At 42.8% G+C, this 21,796-nt stretch overlaps 1 protein-coding gene across 5 annotated transcripts in view; it reads right to left on the bottom strand.

Annotated features, from left to right (window-relative positions):
- Positions 1 to 21,796, bottom strand: part of SLC6A1 (solute carrier family 6 member 1) — a 122,414-nt gene that overhangs the window by 29,164 nt on the left and 71,454 nt on the right. For all 5 annotated transcript variants that reach the window (XM_030569968.1, XM_030569964.1, XM_030569966.1 and 2 more), the window contains 6 exons: positions 20,339 to 20,439; positions 9,842 to 9,951; positions 9,580 to 9,712; positions 5,573 to 5,707; positions 5,342 to 5,445; positions 4,840 to 4,964 (listed from right to left, as the gene is read on the bottom strand). In XM_030569968.1, coding sequence (XP_030425828.1) covers positions 4,840 to 4,964; positions 5,342 to 5,445; positions 5,573 to 5,707; positions 9,580 to 9,712; positions 9,842 to 9,951; positions 20,339 to 20,439 — 708 coding nt within the window. The remainder of the gene's footprint in view (positions 1 to 4,839; positions 4,965 to 5,341; positions 5,446 to 5,572; positions 5,708 to 9,579; positions 9,713 to 9,841; positions 9,952 to 20,338; positions 20,440 to 21,796) is intronic.

The raw sequence follows: 21,796 nt of genomic DNA, 5'->3' as shown, positions 1-21,796 counted from the left end.
TTACTTAACACAGAGTGCTTTTTTGTGAACTGGGTTGAAAGTGTTTTTTTTTTTTAAATTCAGGAAGGTCATTTAATAATTTCCCCCTAACTGTACTGTTCTCATAACTGTTCTGTAATTGTGAGTCATTCTGATATTTGTCTTATTTAAAAAATGTAAGAACCAAACTGTAAAGAGAGAATGCCCCTCGCTGAAAATATTCTCGCTGTTTCTGTTTCCTTTCTGCTCATCTCACATTGTAAGGAAGAGCCCACGAGATCTTGCCAAAAGTTGGAGGTGACAGTGGTGCTGCTGTCAACCTTAGAACCTTTAGCCTAGTATTAATAGGACTCACTTGAGATGTGGGAGACCAAGGTTCAGTTCCCTCCTCTGCCTGAGGGGAAGAAAGGATTTGAACAGAGGTCTCCCACACCCCTAACAGAATGCTTTAACCACTGAGCCGAGGGATCTTCTGATGGAAAAAGATATTGGAGTGGCGGGGACTGGATCCTGGGTCTTCCAAGGTGGGTGCCCCAACGACCAGGCTTAAAAGTGATGCTAACTCTCTCTCTGGCCCAAGGACAATTTAAGTATTTATCCACAGTGGAACAGCTTCAACAGGAGAGACTGAGGGAGCCCCTCTTAGCACAATGGGCAGAGCACTCACCTGAGAAAAACACCCCTGTTCAAATCCTCTCACCTCCTCAGATAGCGGGGGGAATTAAACCTGAGTCTCCCACATCCTAAGACAGTGCTCTAACCACTGGGCAACAGTTATAAGCAGGGTATGGCCACCACCACCTCTGGCCTGAATTTGAATGGGACCCAATCCAGTAGGCAGTGACTGAGTGTGAGTATCGGATCAGGCCCTGCACATGAGCTAGGCAGACAAATGCCTGTCTTCCCCTGCTCTGTGGATTGCTCTGGGACTTAGACATGAGATAGGCAACTGGATGTCTGGAGTGAGGAAGCAGTGCAGTTGCCTAAAGGCAGGAGGGAAGTTTTACAGCAAACACATAGGTACCAAGTGAGTTTAGGTACCTACAGTGTTTGGTGGCAGCCTAGCAGGACTTTTGTGGACCACAGTAGAACCTAAAATGGGGACTTAAGTGCCTAAGGACCTTTGTGGATCTGAGCCTCAGGTGCCTTAGAATGCATTTAGGAACCTAATGTTTGGCACCCAGGTTTGGAATTGTTGGCAGCTGTTCACAGGTGCCACTGGAAATCTTTATGCTGTCACATAGAAATCAAGTGAACAACTCAAGAAGGTTATTTCTCACACCATTGACTTTCCCAGCCATCGAATGGGAACTTTACATGTCCTTACGGGTTTCTGGCTAACTCCTCTGCACCTATATTCTATTTAAGACAGTTAATGTTCTTGGGGTTCAAGTTCTATTCATTAGAAGACCAGATGGTATTTTATAATTGGGTTATTCATAATAACACAGTAAGACACACTACTCTGATGTCCCTCAGCCAGTGACTTACAGTATCAGCATGTTCCGCCATGAGGTTACAGTTGCTGTGTATCTGTATGGATACCTGGCATGGCAACTGAGTTGTGGCAAGCATCAGCTCTAGTAAACTAAGCTTTTTCACTTGAGGTCAAGTCAATGAATTTCAAGCAAAATACAGCAGATTCCTGCTAACCAGGAGACCCAGCTTATTGTCCTAATAAAACAATTGTCCTGATAAGGGGCCAAATCCTGCTCCCATTGCTAACAGAAGTTTTACCATTGACTTGGAGAGGCACAGGGTCGTCTCCCTAGAAAATAAGTCAGTAAGAAAAAAGTAATGACCATATTGGAAAGTCGGACAACGAAATAATGAATGAATGAGTAAAAACAGACAAACAGAACTGATGGTCACTGCATTTCATCTGTATTTATTCTACTTTGGGACCCACCACAGCAAAGGGCTGGTGCTCAGATTTTCACACCTGTTTAACACCCAGTTAAGCACCAGACTGGCTGAACATGTCCCCATTTGTTAATATTGTCTCCAGTAAGTAGCAGTCACAGTTATCCATTCTCCTTAGCACAAGCTGGATCCCTAGTAGGTGCCCTAAGAGCTGGGTTTGCTAGTAAGTGACTCAGGCCTTGGCTACACTCACACTTTACAGAGCTGCAACTGGGGTGTGAAAAAACACCCCCCTGAGCAGTGCAAGATACAGTGCTGTAAAGCGTCAGTGTAATCAGGGCAGTAGCACTGGGAGCACGGCTCTCGCGCTGCACGCTACACCCGTAAGGCATGTGGTTTACATGCAGCGCCAGGAGAGCTCTCTCCCAGCGCTGCCGCTCTGACTACACTCACACTTCAAAGCGATGCCGCGGCAGCGCTTTGAAATTCCAAATGTAGCCATACCCTCAGTTAGGCAGTCATCCTGTTCAGTGTTCACTGCTGTAGGGCCCTATACTCAGGGCTGGCTTCAGGAACTAGCAGAGGAAGCAGCACATGCTAAGGGGTGGCATTCCGTTCATTCTTGGGGTGGCACAGTCTGGGCGGCCTTTTTTTGTTTTTTTGCTTTGGTAGGGGCTCTTTTTTTTTTTTGCTTGGGGCGGCAAAAATGGTCGAGCTGGCCCCTCCTATTCTGGACTGCCTTGAGAGGACAATTCATATTCATCTCTCTCTCTCTCTCTCTCTCTCTCTCTCTCTCTCTCTCTCTCTATGTGTATGTGTGTATAAGGTGCAACTGAGTTAACAAGGAGCTGAAGGGCCTAACAGGGGAAATATTAAATATGTTGATAATCAATTGTGATCAATAATTTGTCAATAATCAGTCTTAGTGTCCACCCTCGTACCAGCTCCTATCTCTGTTCTGACCCTTCCCGCAAGCTCCCAACACAGCTGTCTGCTGCAGCCTGATGAGTTTTCCTCCAGAGGGGATCTAGTACTTAAAAGTGAAATAGCCTTGCAGCCTGCCAGACCTATTAGCACAACACTGAAACTGTTAAAGAGCCATTCAAGTGGTAATGAAGCCATTTAACAAGCATTTGCCAATTCCCAGGTATATACTGTCATCAGGGCTTGGCTAAACTGGAAAGTTGCAGTGCTGGTGGTGGGTTTACAGCGCTGCAACTTAGTAACTGTCCACACCTGCAAGGCACATCCAGCGCTGCAACTCCCTGGCTGCAGCGCTGGCTATACATCTGGTCTGCTTGGGGTGTAACGATTGCAGCGCTGGTGATGCAGCGCTGCTCGTCAAGTGTGGCCACCAAAAGCACTGTTATTGGCCTCCAGGGTAATTAGGAGGTATCCCAGAATGCCTGCTCACAACAAACCAGAAAAATGGCTGAATTCCGAGCTCCCCCAAGCTGCTTATCTAAAAAACAAACACAGCTCCTGTTTGCTCGATCGAGGGGAGGCAGGCAGGGGAATTGCTTTGGAAGGTTCATCACAGCTGTTTGCTTGAAGAGAGAAGTCACACGGCAGAGGGGGAGGGGGGAGTCCGTGTTGAGCAGCTTCTTATGTGGTCTGAAGGCTATTTGGGAGTGCATAATTCGCACTTAGTGAATAAGAGAGGGGTGGGGGAAGGGCTCAAAACTTTTACATTGATTGCAGGTTGGTGATGTGTATGTTCCAGTCCTTAGAACTTGCAAGGTAGGGAGCTGACAGATCCAAAAATCCACACTCTCTCTCTCCCCCACGTTTCCCCTCACCTCCCTCTTTTGAAAAGCACATTGCAGCCACTTGAACACTGGGATAGCTGCCCACAATGCACCACTCCCAACAGCGCTGCAAATGCTGCAAATGTGGCCACACTGCAGCGCTGGTAGCTGTCAGTGTGGCCACACTGCAGCGCTTTCCCTACACAGCTGTATGAAGACAGCTGTAACTCCCAGCGTTGTACAACTGTAAGTGTAGCCAGACCCTCAATTTCTGAATTTACTGACAAAAACTGTTATGCATTACTGTAATATTTACTTTACTCAGAATATGTTAGTCTACAGGACCTTAGTTTAAAATTTGCTTTAAAATATTTAATTAGTGTGTTGCTGAAGATTATAAAATCACATCTCTAAAAATCCTTGCATAGATTTTTAGATGCACAATCTGAGTATTCATCTTTAGTCTTAAATGCTTGGATCTTCAGACACATAGTTTTTTAAATAAATCCTTCAAAAGACCACCCTGATCTAAAATACACATGCAAGCCCGGGCTGCCATCGGGCATAGGGGCACCAGTTTAATAATACTGCATAGGGCCCCATAAATCCTAAGGACAGCCCTGATTCTGGCCCCTGGCTATTGCCTTTTTTGGTAGACACAGGCTGTGCAACTGTTTGGAACAAAAATGGTGAAACCAGCCTGATTTTGTTGGAAGCTCAGAACTCAGAGTAGGTTCATGGAAACTTTCTCAGTATCAGAAGTTTTCTGAGTGAAACTGGGATGATTCATTGTTTAGCTCCAAACCAGGTGGTAACATGGACATTTCAACTGACCTTCACTTTTAGTTTTAGTTCACTGAAATCAAACTAAGCAAAAACTCAATAGGTGTTTCCAAAGTTCCCTGTTTCATTGCAACTTTCCACCTGTCTCAACACCTGCTAGTTAGTCCTTTCATATGCCCTTTACTGGATAATGTAATCCATTACACATCTTGGAGTTAGTACATTGTAAAAATACATTTCAAAATAGGTTAAGGGTTACTACAGAATGAAATTCCATTCTTCATTAGACATCTTTATCTTAACTGGAAAGCAGCATGGGAGTCTTCTGCTCCAGCAAGCCCTAAAACCTTTCTTGGACTATCTTAAGTGTGAGCAAATAATTAAATGGAATTATTGGATAAAATATATATTGCTGTAAACAGACTAATGGATGCGACTGAATTGCTTAAAGAAATAGGTTGCCTACCTGATGCTGCAACATCTGCAAGAGACCTCTTTGTGACATTAGCCATGAATCCAACAATGGAGAAGATGACAAAGCCAGCAAACATACTTGTGCATGAATTTATGCAGCACACTATGATGGAATCCCTGAAACAAAGAAAGAGGTGCATTAGACTAACAAATAAAGTAATACTGATTACCTTCTAGTACTTTCTATTATCCTCATTGAGAGGAAGAATGATAATCTTATGTTTAAGGCACTTGACTGGGGACTCAGCACTTCTGGATTCAATTCTTTGACATACTTTCTCTGTGATCTTGGACAAGTCACAATTTCTCTGGGCCTCAATTCCCTATTAGTAAAATGGGGATACTACTACTTTGGTCTTTTCTATTTAGATTATTTGATCTTAGGATCCGGAAATGTTTCTTGCTACATATTTGTACAGCCCCCAGCACAGTGCGGCCCTGATCTCAGTAGGGATGTCTAAATCCTACTATAATACAAATAACAATATGTTTACCTGTAAACGTTGTTGTGGAAAGGGTTGTAACTTCCAAGAGCAATCAGTGAACCAAGACCCAAACCATAGGAGAAAAAAATCTGTGTGGCAGCATCCAGCCAGACCTAATTGTAGAAAGCAATTTTTTTTTTTTTTACTATGCGTAGATGTACACTTTGATGGCTGCTTAGATACTCTGTTAATGATGAGCAATTAGCACGGAACTTTGGTTTACAAGAATCAGATGTTTACCTCAGAATCAGAAAGCTTACTGAAGTTAGGAGTGATATAGAATAAAATGCCTTCCTTTGCCCCAGGCAGTGTCACTCCACGGAAGAACAGGATAACCAGCATCACGTATGGATAAGTAGCAGAGAAATATACCACCTAACAGAAAGAAACAAGGAATTGCAAGCATGGAGTTAGAATGGGCTCTTTACATTAACTTTCAGTAGCTTTAGCTACTTGCTTCACAAGAGTACAGTGAAAGGAACCCAGATTTGTTTTTCAATCTGGAATACTGGGCAAGGGTCAAATTTGGTGGGGGAAGTGATGGCATATTGCTCTTTATTGCCACATACCAGATCCAGAATCCTCTACTCACCAAATGTAAATAACACCCCTCTGCAACTGCTCTGCCACCTGCTCTTAGGGCCAGAGGCTGGGGAGAGGTCAGGGCTGCCCTGAGGCACTGGTTCACACTTCTCTTGTTCTCATTTCTGGCAGTGTGAGCACCAGTGCTGCCATGCAGAGTTCAGCCTAGAGGAGAGCACCATATAGCTCTGTTCTTCCCATCCCATGAGCTCTATCCCTGCTAGCAGGGATCTGCTCCTACATCAGGGAGAGGGGAGAGGTGGAAGACATTTGTTGGTGACAGAATTGCCCTGCTTTGGTTCTTGACATCATCTGGCTTCCAAAAGCCCTGGGATAGGCCGTTGTGAAGTCAGGACACAAAAAACAGATTGGCTGCCTTCTTGGAAAGTATGAAAGGAGGAGGAGAAGGCAAATTCTGGATGGCAGTCATTTCTTTTGAACAGGCTAAGTCCAACAATCAGCTTAACCTGAAAGTGGCGCATGGCTCTTACTGACCAGTAAGAAGAAGGCCTTCAGTTGGCCACATCAAAATTTATGTGCAAAGTTCACTTAAGTGCCATATGGTAATGTCACTAGAGTGGAGTCTGAATCTGACAGCTACACTATGGCTATGTCTACACTACTGCCGGATCGATGCTCCGATGATTGATGCACCAGGGGTTGGTTTAGCGGGTCTATGAAGACCCTCTACATTGGCAGAGCGCTCTCTGGTCAACCCTGGTATTCCACCCTGAACAAGAAGAGTAAGGTAAGTCAATGGGAGAGTGTCTCCTGTTGACCCAGCGCTGTGTAGACACCGTAGTAAGTTGACCTAAGCTATGTGAAAAACATAGCTGGAGTTGCATAACTTAGGTTGACTTACTGCAGTAGTGTAGACATAGCCTTAGTTCTCTCTTCAGATAAGTGCCAAATCATCTGAATGTCGTCTTCAGTCTATATGAAGGGAACATAAGTGATCTCTCTCCTGCCATCCATCTCCACCCTCTGACAAACAGAGGTGAGGGACACCATTCCTCACCCATCCTGGCTAATCAGGAGCAGCGCCAGGGTTTTTGGCGCCCTAGGCAGGGGTCCTTCCGCGCTCCCGGTTGTTGGTGGCAATTCTGCGGCAGGGGGGTCCTTCCACACTCCCGGTCTTCGGGACACTTTGGCGGCGAGTCCCGGAGCGAGTGAAGGACCCACTGCAGAAATGCCGCCTAAGACCCGGAGCGTGGAAGGACCCCCCACCGCCGAATTGCCACCAAGGGCAGCAAAATGACGCCCTCCCAAATCCTGGTGCCCCAGGCAACCGCCTAGGCCGCCTAAATGGAAGTGCCAGCCCTGTGGCTAATAGCCATTAATGGACTTAACCTCCATGAATTTATCCAGTTCTCTTTTAAATGTTGTTATAGTCCTAGCCTTTACAACCTCCTCAGGCAAGAAGTGCCACAACTTGACTGTGTGCTGCGTGAAGAAGAACTTCCTTTTATTTGTTTTAAGCCTGCTATCCATTAATTTCATTTGGTGGCCCCTAGTTCCTGTATTATGGGAATAAGTAAATAACTCTTCCTTATCTACTTTCTCCACATCACTCATGATTTTATATACCTCTATCATATCCCCCCTTAGTCTCCTCCTTTCCTAGCTGAAAAGTTTTAGTCTCTTTAATGTCGCCTCATATGGGACCCGTTCCAAACCCCTAATCATTTTAGTTGCCCTTCTCTGAACCTTTTCTAGTGCCAGTATATCTTTTTTGAGATGAAGAGACATCTGTACACAGTATTCAAGATGTGGGTGTACCATCGATTTATATAAGGGAAATAATATATTCTCCATCTTATTCTCTATCCCCTTTTTAAAGATTCCTAACATCCTGTTTGCTTTTTTGACTGCCTCTGCACACTGCGTTGATGTCTTCAGAGAACTATCTATGATAACTCCAAGATCCACGGGAGCAGATGTACACTCAACATTCACTAAATTACCTGCTTTCAATTATCTGTATTTTGCTGCTGAATGATAGTGTTTTATATCTTGGTGTGCCAAATCCTGGTCCCCTGCACAAAGGCCAATGTCCTATGTGGGGACTGATGGTGCAGAATCCTGCACCCCAACCCAGCAGTAAACTGCAGCTGCTGCTACAGATAATGAGCGGCAGCAGCACACACCTCCATGGCATTTTTTTCCCAGGACTTGCTAATTTGGGGAGGTGTTTTTTTAATCACAGAAGGAATAGTGGGCACAACATAAAAACACAGTAAAGCCCAAGGGTCTATGCTAAATGCTGTTCCCAGTCCCAGGCTATCCCCAGGGAAGCAGGAAGGGAATAGTCCTTATCTTCCCTGCAGCATGACAGCAATTTTGTCTGGGCCCAGCAAGGGCTGTGCAAGGGGGAAAGGCTCTTTGTACCCTTTCCAGCCTAGTGTGCAGCTGCATAAAGGTCAGGGCTTAGAATTACACTGTAGCTACATTTCAAATGCATGTAGTTAATGTACAGTGAATGTAGTTTTTGGTAAATATACTGCAATTATATTACTATCACCAGCAGATATTCACAATATAGGTAATATAGTAATGAGAATACAGGTGTATTGGAAAGCATATGTCCTAGTGGCAGATTTATGGTTTAATATAAACACTTAATTGTCTAGTATGGGACTTATAAGTATTGATGGTCACAGAAGACCATGAATGATAATATCCAAACTGTTGCATGTTTCAATTTCTTTGGCCTGATTCTCATTTATTCGAAGACTGTTTTAACCTGCCCATGCAAGGTAAAGGGGCCTCAAACTGGATGTAACTAACCTGCTCCCCTCTACACTGCCATTGTGGTGCAAAGAAGCCTTAGGGTAGCTAAGAATTAAGTCCTTAAACTATAACCTCTCCCCGTACCTCCACACACATAGAGCTGCTTCATTAAGCAGGGACTTACTTATTGATCCGAAGTATGAAGTTGTGAATTTCTTCTTACACACAGGATTTTGTGCAAAGTACATGTGACAGGTACAGGTACATTACTAAACATATTGGGCCAGATTCACCAGCTGTGGTGCAGGGAGGTGTACATCACATCTACATCCATTTTACATGGTTTTAAATTGACCCACGTTTCACGAAGCTTTTCATTATTTTTGTATGGACATTTTTAGACATTGTTTGCAGTGCTGTTGTAGCTGTGTTGGTTCCAGGAGATGAATGGGCAATTGCCCACTTCATTTTAAGTGGAGTTCTACAACATGTGTGAACCCCTTATGCAGAACTATCTGTCCCATCTTGTATTTAGCTTGGAGACTATAATAGCTTTCTCCAGACCTAAGGAAATGCTCTGTGAAGCTTGAAAGCTTGCCCCTTCCACCAATAGAGGCTGATGCTACAAAAGATATTCCCTCATCCATCTGGTCTCTCTCTTGCTCTCTCTCATTTTTAGTAATTATCAAGTAATTTTTGGAGTAATTATCAAAACCCTTCATACACTGTTACAAAATGCTTTACAAAGAAATCCAGGATGAAAAAAATGGAAGATTTTAAACTCTGTAGTAAGGCAGCATTCAATATCTCAGAGGCATTTTCCAGAAAGATAGCTGTCCCTAGTAAATCTTGCCTTACGAATTTTCAGAATACTTGGTTGAGCAAAATAGGCACAGTTTTAGTTTAAGAGCACTTACAACAGTTCTAAATCTTACCTTTCCTGTCCAGCCTACCCCCTTCCAGATGCAAAAATACACTAGAATCCAGGCAATTGCCAGTGTAATCGCTAATGGCCATCGGATTTGCCCTGGTTTTTCCAGTCCATCTGTCATTTGGTGCATGTTGAGTCTAGAATCAGCAAAAAGAATGGCACATTTGACAACTGCTTATCCTGGAGTGAGTATGTATATGTATTATAACAAGCTGAACTATGCATATGCACACAAATGATGTATAGAAAGATTCTGCTCAGCTTACTCCCAAAATTCAACCACAGCACTTGTCATGTTGGTGGTATTTGTTATACTGTAGTTGGAGAAACAGTGCTCTGTGTTCCATGCATTTCCACAGTGTCTCCAAGGAAGAGTCTATTTAAAAAGAAAAAATATGAGTCAAGCTACTCACAATGTTTTACAAGTAAACATTACCTCAGGTATATCCTGACTAGGAATGACAGCTGACTCGAAAACTAATGTAGGTTGAGTTCTGCACTGCACGTATGTCCTGGGGGGGAATGTCTGCCATAAAAGTTATTTAACTTCTTCTCTATCATATGACTCAAATGTGAAAATGTTTCCTCCTTTCTTCACCATATCAGGCAAAAATGTTTCAGAATCAGCTATGCCTCTCAAAATGTGAGAGTGTATTGACAGTTCTTTAAGCTATGGCTGCTCGCGAGAGGAGCTCAGGAGTCTTTATTAAATTAAAGGTAATGAAATGTGACGATTGTTGAGCACACCATATCCAAAGGTTTCAGTTTTCCTCTCAGACTGAGGAGGAGAGATGTTTACAGAAACTTGAACTACAAGTGCTATTTTCCAGTGGCATTTTATACAACAGTATTCCTTACTTTAAGAATTGATGTTTTGATAAAAAACAGAACCCAATGACTGAACATCTGTGCAAGTAATTTTGAACAACACTGATAATAAAATATATACCGTTGATAGCCATACTTCTGGAAGCCAATGATTTTTTGTATTATTGCAGACTACTGCACATATTACAGCACACAGAGTAAGTTTATCAGAGACTTCATGGGAATTGAAAGTCAAAATACTCTAATTTAGACTCCAATCCTACGCTCCTAGTATATACCAGACTACCAACAACTTTGTTTCATGAAGAGCATGTTATGCAAAATCCAGAAAATGTTATGTGCAAACAGAATAGAGTCACAAACAAACAAATTTGGTTCTTTAAGAGGGCGAATTTCCCAGAGCTGAAAGTAATCTTGAGCAGAATTGAGTGGGAGGAAAAAATAAAAGTGTGAGTGATACTTGGGAATTGTTTAAGAATGCTTTAAGAAAATGTTTAAGAAAGCTGAAAGGTATCAGTGACAAAAAATCTATGGCCAGTAAGGTTAAGGAAAATAGGAATAAATTCTTTAAATGTATCATCAACTAACAACATCCTAATATTGGTAATGAATCATAGTCTTATAGAACCATAGGGTTAGAAGGGAATTTAAGGGTCCTGTAGTGGCCAAGATGAAGGATTTGTTGTGTCTAAACCATCCAAAAAGAGGCTGGATAGCCATCTGTCTTGAAAACCTCTAGTGAAGGAACTTCCATGACTTCCCTAGGCAGTCTGTTCCATTGTCCTATTGGTTTTACAGTTAGGAAGTTTTTCCTGAGATTTAATCTAAATCCGCTATGCTACAATTTGAACCCATTGCCTCTTGTCCTGCCCTCTGTGGCAAGAGAGAACAAATGTTCTCCATCTTTCTAATGGCAGCCTTTGAAGTATTTTAAGATTGCTATTGGGTCCCCCTTTAATCTCCTCTTTTCCAAACTAATGGTACCCTGTTCCTCCAGCCTTTGCTCGTATGGCTTGCATTCCATCCTTTTGATCATACTTGTCACTCACCTCCAGATCCTTTCCAGTTTCTCTCTGTCCTTTTTATACAGCGGTGACCAAAATTGGACACAGTACTCCAGTTGAGGCCTAACCAGCGCCAAGTAGAGTGGTACTATCATCACCTGTGACTTGCATGCTATGCCTCTGTTACTGCAACCCAAAATTGCATTTAATTTTTTTTTACAACAGCATTGCATTGTGGATTTATGTTGAGGTTGTGATCCACCACAACTTCCAAATCCTTCTCAGTGGTGCTGCTGCCAAGCCAGTTATCCCACATTCTGTATTTGTGCATTTGGTTTATCTTCCCTAAGTGTAGTACCTTACATTTGCCTTTGTTGAATTTCATTTTGTTGTTTAGAGCCCAGTTCTCCAATTTATCAAGATACCTTAGTGCTATACCTTAGTGCTATACCTTCTCCAATTTATCAAGATACTTTAGTGCTATACTCCAAAATGTTTTCAACCTCCCCTAGCTTTGTGCCATTTGCAAATTTGATCAGTATGCTCTCTATTCCTATATCCAGGTCATTAATAAAGACGTTAAATAACACTGGACCCAGAACAGATCTCTGTGGAACCCTACTTCAGACCTCCCTCCAATCTGACATCATTCCATTAATAGTTACTCTTTGTTTGTGGCTGTATAACCAATTATATATCCACTTAATAGTAGTTCAGCTGAGCCCTCATTTCTTCAGCTTACTTATGAGAATGTCATGTGGGACTGTGTCAAAAGTCTTGCTAAAGTCCAGGTATATTATGTCCACTGCATTCCCCCTATCACCAAACCAGTTACCTTGTCAAAGAAGGAAATCCAGCTGGTTTGGCATGATTTGTTCTTATCAAATCCATGCTGGCTGCTAGTGATCACTCCTTCATCCTTCAAGTATTTGCAAATGGAATGTTTTATACATTTCTCTAGTAGCTTCCCAGGTATCGAGATCAATATTATATTTGTTCAATATTAGATAAGGATGGTAAAATTGTCAATCATGAGTGAAAAAAGCAGTTTTCAATAAATATTTATATTCTGTATTTGTAAAGAAGCAGGATGATGTATTCACATCTTACAGCAGGGATTCTCAAACTAGGGGTCCGGACCCCTCAGGGGGTCGCGAGGTTATTACATGGGAGGTCGCAAGCTGTCAGCCTCCACCCCAAACTCCGCTTTGCCTCTAGCATTTATAATGGTGTTAAATATATAAAAAAGTGTTTTTAATTTGTTAGGTGGTCACACTCAGAGGCTTGCTATGTGAAAGGGGTCACCAGTACAAAAGTTTGAGAACCACTGTCTTACAGTGATAAGGAAATACCTTCTATTCCATTAGTAACTCGCAAGGATGTTAAACAGAAACTATTAAAGTCAAATCTTTTAAAATCAACAGGACACCTATGAGTATTAAAAGAATTGGCCGAGGGGCTCTCTGAATCACTAAAATTGAAGGTTAATATATCTTGGAACACTGGGAAAGTACCAGAGGACTGGAAAAAACTTCATGTTTCACCAATATTTTAAAAGATGAATGGGATGACCTAGGATATTATAGGCTAGTTGGCTGATATAAATGCCGGGAAAGATCATGAAAAGACTGTATGGAATGCAAGCAGTAAAGAAATAAAGGACGGTCAACAAACAGATTTGATGCCTTTTTGAGATTACAGTTTTGCTTGATTAAGGCTGCTGTATTGACTTAATAGACTTAGACTTTTGTGAAGCATTTGACTTAGTCCCATAAAAAATATCAGCACTATGCAAAATCAGTATAGTGCAAATTAAATGGCTCAGTAACTGGTTAGCTCAGTGGTTCTGAAACTTTTGTACTGGTGACCCTTTTCACATAGCAAGCCTCTGAGTGCGACCCCCCCGCCCCATACATTAAAAACACTTTATATATATTTAACACCATTATAAATGCTGGAGGCAAAGAAGGGTTTGGGGTGGAGGCTGACAGCTCGTAACCCCCCATGTAATAACCTCATGACCCTCTGAGGGGTCCCGACCCCCAGTTTGAGAACCCTTGGGTTAGCTGATATATCTCAAAGTAATTACTGTATAAATAAATGTGGAATTATCCTAAGGGGTGTTTCTAGTGGGATTCTACAGGAACCTGCTCTTGACTCAGTGCTATTCAATATCTTTACCAATAATCTGGAAAAAAATATAAAAGCATTTCTAGTAACATTTGCAGATAACACAAAAAATGGTAGAGAGGAAATAATGATAAGGACAGGTCAGTTACACATACTGACCTGGACTGTTTGGTCAAGTACACTTTTGTTTGAACAATGTGCACTTTAATACAGCTAAATGCAGTCATATATCTTGCAACAAAGAACTTGTGTCAAACTTACAAGATGGGAGACAACATTTTGAAATGGAGTGACACTGAAAAGTACTTGGGGGTAATGGTAGATAGCCAACTGGACAATAGCTTCCAGTGCAATGCTGTAGGTAGGAGAGCAAACACAATCTCTGGATACATAAGAGGAGGAATTTCAAGTAGGAGTAGAGAGATGGTATTATCAATGTATACAGCATTAGTGAGGCCATTACTGAAATATTGTGTCCATTTCTGAAGTTCTCATTTAAAAAATAATATTGAAAAACAGGAAAGGGTTCAGCAAAGAGCTGCAAGAATTATTCAAGGTCTGGAAAATATGCCTCATAATGAGACACTCAAGAACCTCATTTTTTTAGTTTATCCAAGAGAAGGTTAAGAGGTAACTTGATCATGGTCTACAAGTACCTACACAGGAAACACATTTCTGATATTAGATGTAGCAGAGAAAAACATAACAAGATCCAGTGGCTGGAAGCTGAAGCTACACAAATTCAGTCTAATAATAAGGCCTAACCCTTTTTTTTTTAACTGTGAGGGTAACTTACCATTGGAACAACTCACTTAGGAACATGGTGGATTCTCTGTCACTTTCAATCTTTAAATCAAGACTAAAAGATATGTTAAAGCTGAAACAGAAATTATGAGTTTATGCAGAAATTACTGAGTGAAGTTCTATGGCCTGCATTGTACAGAAGCTCAGACTAGATGACCATAATTGTCCCTTCTGGCCTTAAATCTATGAATCATAAAAACACCTTAAGTCCCTAACTAAGGAGCTTGTCCAGAAACAAGATGCAAGTTCCGATGGAGTATGTATTCATTTCAATTTAATGCGTTTTGAAAGTGGCTTTACCAAATTGTTTTTTCTACCCATTTTTTTAAATTTATAGAAAACAAAAGTTTCTTAAATACGAACTATAGAAAATAACGAGAAGCAAAGTGAAGTTTCCTTAGAAAAGCCAAGTCAAAAGAAACTAATGGAAGCTGAATTTCCATTGTGGCATGCACTATACTGAACAACAAAACATCATCAACAAACTGAGGGTATGGCTACACTAACATTTGTGCAGCGCTGGGAGTTACAGCTGTCTTCGTACAGCTGTGTAGGGACAGCGCTGCAGTGTGGCCACACTGACAGCTACCAGTGCTGCAGTGTGGCCACATTTGCAGCATTTGCAGCGCTGTTGGGAGTGGTGCATTGTGGGCAGCTATCCCACAGAGCACCTCATCCCATTTTGGCGCTGTGGGTTGTGGGAAAGGGACAGAAGAGTGCGGGTCATTCCGCTTCCTGTCCCAGCGCCCTGTGGTGCATCGCTACACATCCCAGCAGTTTGGTGCCATTGTGAGTCTGCAGCGCGATTTCTGTTAGAAATGGAGCCCGAGATGCTGAGGACCTTGCTGATGAATGTTGCCAGCACATCACGTTTGGCAGCTGAGCTATTCCTTCAGCTCCAAAGTGACAGTGAGGAGTCAGACGATGATATTGATTCGCCTGACGCACAAGACACTAAATTGCTTGTGGCAGTAACGGACGTGCTGAGCACTGTGGAACGCCACCTTTGGGCTCGGGAAACAAGCACTGAGTGCTGGGATCACATCGTCCTGCAAGTCTGGGATGATGAGCAGTGGCTGCCGAACTTTCAGATGAGAAAAGCCACTTTCATGGAACTGTGTGAGGAGCTCGCCCCCACCCTGCAGCACAAGGACACGAGATTGAGAGCTGCCCTGCCAGTGGAGAAGCGGGTGGCTATTGCAATCTGGAAGATGGCAACTCCAGACAGCTACCGATCGGTCGCGAACCAGTTTGGAGTGGGAAGGTCGATCGTTGGAATAGTGTTGATGCAAGTTTGCAGGGCCATTAATCGCATCCTGCTAAGAAGAACCGTGACTCTGGGGAACGTGCAGGACATTGTGGATGGCTTTGCACAAATGGGTTTCCCTAACTGTGGAGGGGCGATAGATGGGACACATATTCCTATTCTGGCACCACCCCACCTGGCATCCGAGTACATTAATCGGAAGGGGTATTTCTCTGTGGTTCTCCAAGCGTTTGTAGATCACCCTGGGCGTTTCACTGACATTTACACAGGATGGCCTGGAAAGGCATGATGCACGCATCTTTCGGAACAGTGCCCTGTTCAGGAAGCTGCAGGCCGGGACTTTTTTCCCAGACCGCAAGATCACAGTAGGGGATGTCAAAATGCCCATTGTGATCCTTGGAAACCCCGCTTACCTCTTAATGCCATGGCTCATGAAACCATATACAGGGAAGCTTGACAGGAGCAAGGACCCGTTCAACTACAGGCTGAGCCGCTGCAGAATGACTGTGGAGTGTGCTTTCGGCCGTTTAAAGGGACGCTGGAGGTGTCTTTATGGGAAGCTAGACTTAGGGGAAAGCAGCGTCCCCGCTGTTATATCCGCGTGCTGTACCCTCCATAATATTTGTGAAGGGAAGGGTGAAACATTCAGTGAGGAATGGACCTCCGAGGTTCAATGCCTGGAGGCTGAATTTGCACAGCCAGAGAGCAGGGCTACTAGAGAGGCCCAGCACAGGGCTTCAAGGATTAGGGATGCCTTAAGGGAGCAATTTGAGGCTGAAAGCCAACAGTAATGTTTGGTGCCTTGCACGGGTGTGAAGTGCAGTGATTACAATGATTTGCAGTGCCTGTTTTTCCCTTGGGGTACAGTATCTTTCACTGTCTGCAATAATAAAAAATGTTTTAAAAGCCAAGAAATCATTTATTCAAAATACAGTACACAAAAGGGAAGGGGGGTAGGGTGCTGAACTGTACAGTCAGAGGTTTGAATATGTCCTGCCTGGATTGCTGTGCAATGCCTGCTGCACTTCAGGATTAATATGCTGCATGGTGATGGGGGTTGAGTGCATAGGGTAAGGATCGTAGTTCTCAGGGATGGTAGGTGAACGTACAGGTGTTGGGGGCAGCTGGTGGTGGTAAGAACCAGGCTGCTGGAGAAAGGGGTTTTGAGCAAACACTGGGGCACAAGGGAGAGAGCTTTCAGGGGAGGGGGGCTAGCACGGTAGTGATCTGCCTGCATGGCTACGAGTGACTGCATACAGTCCGTTTGGCGTGCCAGGAGGCTTATCAGCTGCTTTGTGCTTTTCTTGGTAGCCAATTCCTTTCTCCTGCTTTGTGTTTCCCTCCACTGATGCATTTTCTCTCTCCAATCCTGCAGCCTCTTATTCTCTCTGGCATACTGATTTATAATTGCTTTCACCAAATCTTCTTTGCTTTTCCTTGGTTTCCGCCTCAAGTTCTGTAGTCTTTCAGCAGGCTGTGATTAGGCCGGAGGATTCAAGGACACTTAAAAAAAACAGAAATAGAAACATTTAATACAGAGGTTGCATTGTTTAAAATCACAGTGAAGGAGTTTGTAGACTATTTGTAGCATCATTTACACATAGCAAACATAGCACAGAGAGGCCATAGCAGCGAAGACATGGTGAGTAATGGGGTGAGTGTTTCTGCTGTGACTCACCTGGGAAGGGGAGCTGCTTGAGTCAGGGCTCATTGGGGTTTCTGTGCATTGGGGAAAGCAGAGAGCAGCTTGGGGGGGACCTGCACTGAACACTATCCCTACATTTTCAACAGGATTTTCTACTGCCAGATATATCGCTGCTGCGTGTTACCTGGAAGAGCAGGAGGGTCTTCTACAGCAATGTGGATTCCGCCCTGGTCCCTATGCAGCTTGCCTGTGTGCAGCAATGGTCCCCCCACCCCTCGCGGCACAGTGGCGCTGACGTGTTAGCCTGACTGGGAAAAGGACCACGGTGGCTCTCCTTATAAACTTGCGCAAGCGCATTGCCCATGCTCTAGCTGAAACTTTTGAAGAGATTACCGAGGCTGATTACCGAGACGTGATAGACCACATCAATGGGCTATTCCACATCTAGGCATGCGTGCATGCATGCAGCCATAACCCCCCCCATCCTCTCCCAAAACATTTCCATCCTTAAAATAAAAGCTGCTTACCGGGAACCCGCTCCTCTGCTTCTTCTTCACCAACAAGTTCCAGCTGCTGCGACTGGCTAGCTTCCTCCTGGCTTGAGAAGAGCTCCTGGCTCCATGCCTCCTGGGACTCTGGGTGTCTCCCTCCACCCCAGTAGCCTCACTCTCACTTTCCTCCACACCCTCCCCCTCTTCTCCCTGCTCTGAACTCTCCATCGTGGTCCTCGGATTGGCAGTGGGGTCACACCCAAGTATGGCATCCAGCTCCTTGTAAAAACGGCAGGTCATGGGGGCAGCTTCTGTGCGGCGGTTTCCCTCACGGGCTTTGCAATAGGCACTCCACAGCTCCTTTACTTTAACCCTGCACTGCAATGCGTCCCGTTCATGGCCCCTTTGCAGCATGGACTTTGATATCTGCCCATAGGTATCATAATTTCTATGACTGGAGCGCAGCTGTGACTGCACAGCTTCCTCACCCCAAATACTGATGAGGTCCTGCAGCTCACAAGTGTTCCATGCTGGGGCTCGTTTGGGGCGTGGAGGCATGGTCAGTGATTGATTGATTGATTGCACTCCACACCTGGCTAAGCAAACAGGAAGGGGATTTTTAAAATTCCCAGGGCATTAAAAGGGCGGGTCACCTGAGCCCAGGGCAGTGGAGTGCGAAACGACGAGCAGAGTGGCTGAAAAGGTATGCTGGGATACCTCCTAATACCCTGGAGGCCAATAAAAGCGCTTTTGGTGGCCACACTTGATGACCAGCACTGGAATCGCTACACCCCAAGCAGACCAGGTGTACAGCCAGCGCTGCAGCCAGGGAGTTGCAGCGCTGGCTGTGCTTTGCAAGTGTGGACACAGAGTGAGTTGCAGCACTGTAACCCCATCACCAGTGCTGCAACTCTCCAGTTTAGCCAAGCCCTGAGCCAGATTCTTGGCTCTACCATGGCCCCTTTCAGATACTTCATTGGCATAAATTAGTCATACAGCTGCCTTAACTGACTTCCTTAATTTACAAACTGCCTTGAGGCTGTTACAAATTGGCTTGAGGCTGCTCTAAAATGCACTGAGGGGAATTGAACCAATCTCTGGATTAGGGAACCCCAAAGATGCAGAAAAGCTATCTTTGTCCTCCCCCACCCATGGTCTTCTGATGAACAGAGCTTGGCCAGCCCAGAGAATCTGGGCCTCTATCTTATAACAACATGGCAGCATAGAGAAAAATGTTTCGAAACAGGAGGAGTTGTTCTATGCTCACCAAGGACTACATTGTCATTTGTTTTTCTTTCTCTTTGGAAGAGAAGGATGGAGCATCTTGGTAAATAAGGAACACAAGATCAGATCTGTTTTACCTATGCTTGCTCTGATGAGAACTAAATGGGAGGCATCTCATACAATGTATAGATCACACATATGGGTGGAATACCACTTAAGTTTCCATGAAATTCAATTCAGCATATAGTGGAAGAGAATGAAGATTGATTTAGACTGACCTCTATAAGAAGTGTGCTGTCCTCAGGCAAAACTCTCATTCATTTTAATAGGAGTTTTGACTGGGAAAGAACTTCATAAAAACTGCATGAGTGGGTCCAGTTGTACAGCAATGGTGCTTAATACATTATGAATAATAAATATGAAATTAATAAGTCCAAAATTTCAATGTGCTCACTGTAATTCCAGTTATAATAGACCTTTATTTTAGTTATATTGCTTGTTGAAAAAAACAATACTCAACTTTAGAGCTCATTTAAATTTTTCAACTGAAGTATTTTTATGATGAAAAATAAGGTTTCATTGAACACATTATTTTGCATGAAAATGTCTTTTGACAACACTTTTTAAGGGGAAATTCTGAAATGAAATAAAAACTTCTTTGAAACTGAAATTTGTTTTGTTTCAGTTTTTGAAAACCAAAAACATTTCGAATTTCCTTCTCCCCCCGTTTTTCTGTCTTTCTTCTTTTTCCCATTAAGTGCAACAAAGTGAATAATGTCCAAAGTTTTTTTTCCTCCATCACTTTTTCTGCTGTATCTTTTCAAAACTTTGTTAACACTGGAAAAGTTACAGAGTGGCAAAAGGAAAAATGGAACAATGCAACATTGCCATTCTAACGTTTCCAAAATTAGAGCAGTTTTGAGAAGTTACAGAATATAAAAGGAGAAAAAGAAAGAGAAAAAAAGTGGTGAGTGTCTAAGGGATTGAAACCTCATTCATTCCATGCAATCATGATTGAAAATAGAGAGAAAAAATCTGAAATTCTCACATTTTGGTAATTTTGGGCTTTTAGAAAAACTGAATCCAAATGAAATTTTCACTGAGTTTCATTCTGTAATTTTTTTGAATGAAAAAACGTGAATACATTTTTTTCATTTTAAATTTTTGTTGGGGAAAAGGGAGTTTGTGTGCTTTGTTTATATTTTTTAAACTTTCTCTACTTAAATATAAGAGGTTCTGTTCAATTCAGTTCTCAAAAAAAATATTTTTTAAATCTACAGTGATGTTTACAAGAAGGTGGATTGGATTAAGCAGCTTTCAGCAACAAGTTTTTGCTTCTTCTATTAAAACAAAAGTACACACACACTTACAGTAGCAAATGAATTATATAGGTAATATATGGCCCAAGAAATAATCACAATGTAGTAAATATTTAGCCAAAAGGACAGGACGGCAGCTGCTAACCCCACACCTGCAGGAAAACAAAACAAAACAAAACAAAGTGAATATTAGAGATTTTTCTACTATTCTTAGCAATGTTTTTAACAACATCAGCACTAATACAAATGGTGGCAGTTGGAAGGGGAAACAACATATACAGAACAATTACATCGTATTGATTTATTGATCATGTACCCGGTTGAAACTCTAGAAGTAACATTATAACAAGTGGACACTAATTTTAGGTGATTCATGTTTTGGGTACCCAAATTGAGATACCTGATCTCTGATTTTGTGACATGATAAACCCTTGCAGCTTCTATTGACTTCCACTGGAGTTGTGGTGCTTAGCACTTCTGAAAATAACAAAAACAAACATCTCCTAGATGTCTCTAGTTGGCACCCCAAAATGAGTGGGTACTTTTGAAAACTGAGGCCTAGTTTTATGTGCAGTACTATGTTTCAATACATATGAAAAGCTCCCAACCCACAAACCCACACTTTACCATGCTGCTTCCTCAGGTCAGTCACCACACCTCAACCCTGGTCCCTCAGAAAATGCCTGTGGATATAGAATTATTATCCTCCAGCAGCCAGCAAACTCAGGCTGTGTTGGACCAAAGACAGGGAGCAGAATTGTGGGCTATTCACTGAGAATGCCCCACCCTCAGCTTCCCACGGGAACCCCTTGAGGGACTGTATGGTATTCAAGCTGATCTCAGAGGTACATGGGACCCAAACCATAAAAGACTTTGCCAATCAAAGTCAGTACTTTGAATTGTGCCTGGAGAAGATCTGGTGTACGCTATAGAGCACAGATGTAATGTGTTATCTGAGGGAAACACCATTATGTAGGCTCTAACCTGCATCACCTAAATTTTCCAAGATGCTCTCCAGGGGTAGTCCTATTGCAGTAATCCAGACAAGGGTGGGGCAAGGTGGGAGTACGTATAGCATGGTCTGCATTCGACGGGGAAAGTCACACACACAGATAGCAATGCAGGAAAGCTAAAATGTGTACTTTTGAATACATATTTGAAACTTGTTTCGTTTCAGGTTTCATTGCTAACTGAAAGCCCTAGCTCTGGGTGCTGTGGTTTCATTTACAACCAAGAGAAAACTCACAGTTTCTCACTGTTGGCATCTCAAACCAGGAAAAACTAAGAAGTTTGAACTAAGTTTTGCTTTGAAGTTCAAACTTAAAGTTATTCTGTTGGGTCCTCTAGGCATTATTGTAATACAAATAATAATATTAATAAATAAGAGGGGCTGAAAACCCATATGAACCAGGATAAAAGGAGATAGTTTGACACTATTTTGAACTGAAACCATTATGTTTTATACCTGCTCCACATAGAACTATTCAAATCAATCTTTACTATTCTATA

Source organism: Gopherus evgoodei, chromosome 7 (assembly GCF_007399415.2).
Source record: "Gopherus evgoodei ecotype Sinaloan lineage chromosome 7, rGopEvg1_v1.p, whole genome shotgun sequence".
In the NCBI taxonomy this organism is placed as follows: Eukaryota; Metazoa; Chordata; order Testudines; family Testudinidae; genus Gopherus; species Gopherus evgoodei.
The sequence above is the reverse complement of the archived record's forward strand: the minus strand, read 5'-3'. Positions and strand labels throughout refer to the sequence as shown.